The sequence below is a fragment of the Heteronotia binoei genome, chromosome 1 (assembly GCF_032191835.1).
Source record: "Heteronotia binoei isolate CCM8104 ecotype False Entrance Well chromosome 1, APGP_CSIRO_Hbin_v1, whole genome shotgun sequence".
Lineage (NCBI taxonomy): Eukaryota > Metazoa > Chordata > Lepidosauria > Squamata > Gekkonidae > Heteronotia > Heteronotia binoei.
Window position 1 is genome coordinate 279727979 of NC_083223.1, and position 7268 is coordinate 279735246.

The 7268-nt window shown below is 50.8% G+C and overlaps 1 protein-coding gene across 1 annotated transcript in view; it reads left to right on the forward strand.

The window, feature by feature from the left end:
• RPRD2 (regulation of nuclear pre-mRNA domain containing 2) overlaps positions 1 to 7268 on the forward strand; it is a 105387-nt gene that overhangs the window by 59837 nt on the left and 38282 nt on the right. The window contains 2 exon segments of the mRNA XM_060256213.1: positions 2951 to 3015; positions 3017 to 3081. Coding sequence (XP_060112196.1) covers positions 2951 to 3015; positions 3017 to 3081 — 130 coding nt within the window.

Below are 7268 nucleotides of genomic sequence, written 5' to 3' on the forward strand. Positions count from 1 at the left end.
TAGGCGTGAAAAACCTCTGCTTGAGACCCTGGAGAGCCGCTGCCAGTCTGGGCAGACAATACTGACTTTGATGGACCAAGGGTCTGATTCAGTATAAGGCAGCTTCATATGTTCATAAATGTTCAATTGGTATTTTCTGTTTTGTCTCTTATAACATTTCTATCTCTATAATTCTTACTTTGGCTTACAAATACAGATTTCTTGTAGTTGCTTCATCTTATTTCGTTTATTACTGTATTATACCGTACTCACATCTTATATATTCTTTATGTACAAATATGTTACTTCTTAGGTGTCTCAGTTTTCCGCACCTATGCTGCACCCAACCAATTAGCTGTTTCTAAAAGTTTCTGAACAAAACCCTCTCGTTTAGGTATTTCTTGTGTTTTCCACTTTTTTCATATATTATTCTTGCTTCAGTTACTGCATGAATCAAGAATTTGGTTATCGGTTTGGGAGGCGAATCTTGGCAAATATTCAACAAATACATCTCCGGTTTATGCTGCAAATTAGTCTTTTAAGATTTTTTGCAGACAACTCTGAATTGGTTTCCAATTCTAAGTCACAATACCACCACATACGATAAAATGATCTTTGGGGGACTTTTGAAGCCAATGGCCCCTCCAGTCCAACACTCTGTGTCACATAAGAACATAAGAGAAGCCATGTTGGATCAGGCCAGTGGCCCATCCAGTCCAACACTCTGTGTCACACAGTGGCCAAAAAGACCAGGTGCCATCAGGAGGTCCACCAGTGGGGCCAGGACTCCAGAAGCCCTCCCACTGTGCCCCCCCCCCCCCAGCAGCAAGAAGACAGAGCATCACAGCCCCAGACATAAGAACATAAGAGAAGCCATGTTGGATCTGGCCAATGGCCCATCCAGTCCAACACTCTGTGTCACACAGTGGCAAAAAAAACCCAGGTGCCATCAGGAGGTCCATCAGTGGGGCCAGGACACTAGAAGCCCTACCACTGTGCCCCTCCCCAAGTACCAAGAATACGGAGTATTACTGCCTCAGTCAGTTCCAATAATATACTGTGGCTAATAGCCACTGATGGACCTCTGCTCCATAGGCTTATCCAGTCCCCTCTTGAAGCTGTCTTTGTTAGCTCTCCCAAAGAATTTGTGCTTCCTAGACTCATTTTCATGTTTGTTCTGCCCTGCCCGTTTAGGGTTGCCAGGTCCAATTCAAGAAATATATGGGGGCTTTGGGGGTGGAGCCCGGAGACACTGGGGGTGGAGCCTGGAGCAAGGTTGTGACAAGCATGATTGAACTCCAATGAGAGTTTTGGCCATCACATTTAAAGGGACCGCACACCTTTTAAATGCTTTCCCTCCATCAGAAATAATGAAGGACAGGGGCATCTTCTTTGGGGGGCTCATAGAACTGGACCCCCTGGTCCAATCTTTTTGAAAGACAGAGGTCCTTTGCTTGGGTCGCTGCGGCCCGGGAAGGGAAATCCCCCTGCCAGTTTTTGACGGCGCTCCGTTAACAGCGTCGGGCAGGGTTAAGAGCCTGGGGGTGCTGTTGGAGCCTTCATTGACGATGGAGGCTCAGATAGCAGCCACTGCCAAGTCCGCTTTTTTTCATCTTAGGCGGGCGAGGCAGTTGGCCCCCTTCCTGAACGTGACGACCTGGCAACAGTGATTCATGCTACGGTCACCTCGAGGCTGGACTACTGTAATGCCCTCTACATGGGGCTACCCTTGTGCCGGACCCGGAAACTGCAGTTGGTGCAGAACGCTGCTGCCCGGCTGTTATTAGGGCTCCCAAGACGGGAGCACATTCGGCCGGGGCTCCAGGGTCTGCACTGGCTGCCAGTAATATTCCGAGTCCGGTACAAGGTGTTGGTCATTACCTTTAAAGCCCTATATGGCCTAGGACCTGCCTACCTTAGGGACCGTCTCTCCCCACACGTTCCCCAGAGAGTACTACACTCAGGTTCACAAAACCTGTTGGTAGTCCCCGGGCCAAAGGAGGCCCGTCTAAAATCCACCAGGGATCGGGCCTACTCAATAACGGCACCTTATTGGTGGAACCAGCTGCCGGAAGAGGTGCGGGCCCTGCGGGATCTAGGGCAATTCCGCAGGGCCTGTAAGACAGTCCTCTTCCGGCAGGCCTATGACATTAACTGACAATGTAAAATATCTTGGATGGAACAAAATGTATCTATAGGCCGCCGGTTTTATTCTATCTTGTTTTTATTAATTTATGGTTTAATTGTATTTTTAAATGTTTTAAACTGAAGTTGTTTCAATTATTATGTTGTAAGCCGCCCTGAGACACTTAGGTGAGAAGGGCGGGGTATAAATCTTAATATAAATAAATAAATATAAATAAATAAATTTAGGGGTCTTTTGGGGAGAGACATCAGATGCTATACTGCAAATTTGGTGCCTCAAGCTTAAAAAATATTCCCCCCTCAGCCCCAGATACCCGTGGATCAATTCTCCATTATACCCTATGGCAGGGGTGGCCAACGGTAGCTCTCCAGATGTTTTTTGCCTACAACTCCCATCAGCCCAGCCGTTGGCCATGCTGGGTGGGGCTGATAGTAGTTGTAGGCAAAAAACATCTGGAGAGCGACCGTTGGCCACCCCTACCCTATGGGAACTGGTCTCTATAGGGAATAATGGAGTGCCCAGCAGACATTTCCCCCCCACCACCACTTTCTGATTACCTTGAATTGGGGGGAGGGCCTCCAAACCGAAGGATCCCCTGCCCCCACCTGGGGATTGGCAACACTACTCCCATTCCAAGACTGGTAATCCCCCATCCAGTGACTTCACTTCTTCTCCACGAACCACAGCTCATCATAACTTACCGGGTCATGTCTCGGAGCCTCAGTGCATCCCTCCGTCCAATGGAGCAGCTGTGTGCTGAGCTGGCCCTGCTGGCGTGCGCAGCCAGGTGTCTGGAGTTAACCTGTGCCTCCTTCTCCTTTTCAGCCGCCTTCCCTCATCGCCTGAACCTTTTCTACCTGGCCAACGACGTCATACAGAACTGTAAGCGGAAAAAACGCCATTGTGTTTCGTGACACGTTTGCTGAAGTGCTCCCGGAAGCAGCCACCTTGGTGAAGTAAGTGATGGGATTTATACTGTGTTAATCCTGTGGATATGACCTGAGCTGGTTCTTCTGTTGCCCCTTAGTGATCTTCAATAGGAAGACAAGGCCCAGTGCTAGGATAGGAGCTTGCCAAAGTGCAGCTGTTTTGAGTTTGAAGGGAAGAGCAGTGAAATTGCCATTCTGGAGTTTGAGCCCTGAATCCAGAGGTTAATAATATTGACTGTACCAGTAGAAAAGAGACCTTAAAGGGGTGTCAAACGTGCAGCCTGAGGGCCAAATCAGGTCCTCAGAGGGCTCCTCTTAGGCCCGTGAGCAACTCACTGTCATCTGCTTCCTTCTCCCTCTTTCTTGCTTCCTTCTGCATCACAGCTTGCTTTGCCAGGCTTGCTCAATTGCACAGGAGCTACAGAACAAAGCCTCTATTTTCTCCGTTGGCTGCCTAGCACATGAAGCAACTTATGTACAAAAGCTCACAATGCCCAGCCGTTTCATTTTTTCTCCTTGGTCTTAGGCTCAAAGCATTGCCCTTGAGATTTCTGTAATGAATGTCAATAAATCAAAAGTAGGTTTGCAACTTACGCACACACGGACCTGAACAGCATACTCAAGATTGCTACAGCACAGACATTGTCTCCAGATTTTGATGCAGTAATTCAGAGCAAGAGGTGCCAGTTATCAGAAATTGTTAAATAAGCAAAGTATGGCAAGAGTGATACTCCTTTAACATATTTTATTTTAAGGTTTTGAAAAAATCTTTGATTGCGTTTGTGTGTGTACTTATAAAGGTTATATCTCCACTACCTGGCATTGCATTTCATGACATGCATGGCCCAGCCTAACAAGGTGTCTTCTATGCCAGATCTGGCCCTCAAAACAAATGAGTTCGACACCTCTGCCTTCAAGTGTGACCATGTAATTCCACTGAGAAAACAGAGACTGGGGAAATCCTCTTGAAAGGCATTTTAAAAGGGCTCTGTTTTAATGAAAGCTTTTCATAGAGTATTAAGTCACGTGTCTTTTGAACTATATCGAAGGAAGGGGCTGTGGCTCAGTGGAGGAGCATTTGCTTGGCATGCAGAAGGTCCCAGGTTCAATCCCCGGCATCTCCAGTTAAAAGGACCAGGTAGGAGGTGATGAGAATGACCTCAGCCTAAGACCCTGGAGAGAAAAGGAGAGGGGCCATAGCTCAGTGGCAGAACCTCTGCTTTGCATGCAGAAGGTCCCAGGTTCAATCCCCGGCATCTACAGTTAAAAGGAGCAGGCAGGAGGTGATGGGAAAGACCTCAGCCTGAGACCCTGGAGAGCCATGGAGAGGGGTCATAGCTCAGTGGCAGAGCCTCTGCTTGGCATGCAGAAGTCCCAGGTTCAATCCCCGGTTTCTCCAGTTAAAAGGACCAGGTAGAAGGTGATGGGAAAGACCTCAGCCTGAGACCCTGGAGAGCTGCTGCCTGTCTGAGTAGGCAGAATGGATCAAGAGTCTGGGAGTGTCTGTTACGGAATAATGATCATATGAAATGAACCACCGGTTGATCATTTGATGCTCCCCCCCCCTCCAAGCCTGTAGCCAGGGTTTCAAATGTTGAGGGGGGGGGTGCATTTACATTTCTCAGGTGGCATTCCTCCACTTGCACCTGCTGGAATGGCCTTGGGTCAGCCATAGCTCTCGCAGAGCTGTCCTTGAGAATGCCCATAGAGAGAGCCAGTTTGCTGTAGTGGTTAAGTGTGCAGACCCTTATCTGGGAGAACGGGGTTTGATTCCCCACTCCTCCACTTGCACCTGCTGGAATGGCCTTGGGTCAGCCATAGCTCTCGCAGAGCTGTCCTTGAGAATGCCCATAGAGAGCCAGTTTGCTGTAGTGGTTAAGTGTGCAGACCCTTATCTGGGAGAACGGGGTTTGATTCCCCACTCCTCCGCTTGCACCTGCTGGAATGGCCTTGGGTCAGCCATAGCTCTGGCAGAGGTTGTCCTTGAAAGGGCAGCTGCTGTGAGAGCCCTCTCAGCCCCACCCACCTCACAGGGTTTCTGTTGTGGGGGAGGAAGATAAATGAGATTATAAGCCACTCTGAGATTTGGAGTGGAGGGCGAGATATAAATCCAACATCATCATCATCTTCATCATCGTTAATTTGGGGTAGGTATTTGTGGGTTTCCTGCGTTGTGCAGGGGGTTGGACGAGATGACCCGGGAGGTCCCTTCCAGCTCTTATGATTCTAGGATTCTAATTCTCGCTGGGGAGCTCTGCGCTGACGCTCTGTCCGTTTGGCCTCTGCCAGGCTGTCCTTGGCAGCGGCAGGGCACAGGCGAGACTTTTCCAAAGTGCCATCTCCGTGGCCCCTCCCCCCCGGGGTCTCTGAACAGGGAGAAAAATGACCAAACTCCCCCCCCCCCCCAGCAAGCCGTTTTGCCACAATTTCCCCCCTTCTTTCCTGCTCTGGAGCTGGGAGAAGCAGCCGAGGCTGGTGGCCGCAGGCCCCGCCAGCTGCTTCGGCCGGCTCCCTCCCGCCTGCACATCTGGTACAGCCCGAGCTGGCGGCCTGCAGCCCGTCCCCCCTTGCCTTTTCCCCCGTTGCTGCCTTCTCATTCGTTCGTTCGTTCGATTTTAATACCGTCGGCGAGCAGCATGAATCAGAAAGAATTTACAAAAAGCTCAAAAAAAGCAGAACCTTAAAATACTTACTAAACATTCAGACATTGCAGTCTGAACAGTAGGAAATAACGTCTATAAAATAGCAATCGAAATTTGGCTTCGGAACGTGATCCAGCATTGCGGATTTTACGTGCAGTTGCAAATCAGCCTTGTGCGAGCACCTGTAACCTGTGGGTTCACTCCCCTCAAGAAGCTTCCTAGTGATCTCCAAATTAGAAGGACTGAAATGGCCCTGAGATCTGCTTGGAAGGACGGTGGCTCAGTGGTAGAGCATCTGCTTGGGAAGCAGAAGGTCCCAAGTTCAATCCCTGGCATCTCCAAAAAGGTCCAGGCAAATAGATGTGAAAAACCTCAGCTTGAGACCCTGGAGAGCCGCTGCCAGTCTGAGAAGACAATACTGACTTTGATGGACCGAGGGTCTGATTCAGTATAAGGCAGCTTCATATGTTCATATGTTGTTGAGGGACTAAGTAACCTTGTCCGGACCTCCTGGTGAAATCGGCACGAGAGAAGAAGACGTTCCAACCGTTTCGATGGCCCCTGTTCCGCAAGGACAGACCCTCTCCTTCGTAGGGGTCTTTCTATATCTCCCTTCTAAGAACCGCTGCGAGCTCTGCGACCAGTCAGCCGAAGGGGCTACCTCTGCAAGCCATGCTCGGGCATTGTGGGGGTGGGGGGAGAGACCCTGCAGGGGGCTGCCTGCGCTCGCAACAAGAAGCGCAGGCAGCCAGGCGAGCCTCACTGCTGAGTCCGGGACTTGCAGAGCTTCAAGCCATGGGGTGGCGGCTCTCTTCCTGGGCCCTGGAGCCAAGAGGGAGTCTGGCTGCAACGCTCCACACACCCCCAGCTCCTCACCCCCGCCTCGTCTTCCCCGGCCAGACGTCATTTGAAGGAGCCCTTGTGGGAGCAGACAGGCAAGACCGGCCTCTCGCAATCCGCCCGCCCGCCTCCCAGGCAGCAGAGGCAGCTGGAAGGGAAGGTTGCGGGTGGGGGGGCGCCCTGCAAGGAAGTCAGGGGGCAGGTCCCTCTGTAGCTGTGGGCCTCCCCCCCCCCCGCACTTTTTGCTCAGGACAAATGCAAAGTTGAAAGCACCATGGCACTCAAGCAAGTATTCTGGAGTTCTTTCTTTGGAGAGCCAGTTTGGTGTCATGGTTAAGTGTGCAGACTCTTATCTGGGAGAACTGGGTTTGATTCCCCACTCCTCCACTTGCAGCTGCTGGAATGGCCTTGGGTCAGCCACAGCTCTGGCAGAGGTTGTCCTTGCAAGGGCAGCTGCTGTGAGAGCTCCCTCAGCCCCATGTACCTTTTGAGAGCCAGTTTGGTGTAGTGGTTAAGTGTGCGGACTCTTATCTGGGAGGTTTGATTCCCCGCTCCTCCCCTTGCAGCTGCTGGAACGGCCTTGGGTCAGCCATCGCTCTGGCAGAGGTTGTCCTTGAAAGGGCAGCTGCTATAAAAGCTCACTCAACTCCACCCACCTCACAGGGTGTCTGTTGTGGGGGAGGAAGGGAAAGGAGATTTTGAGCCTTCGGAGTGGAGGGCAGGATATAAATC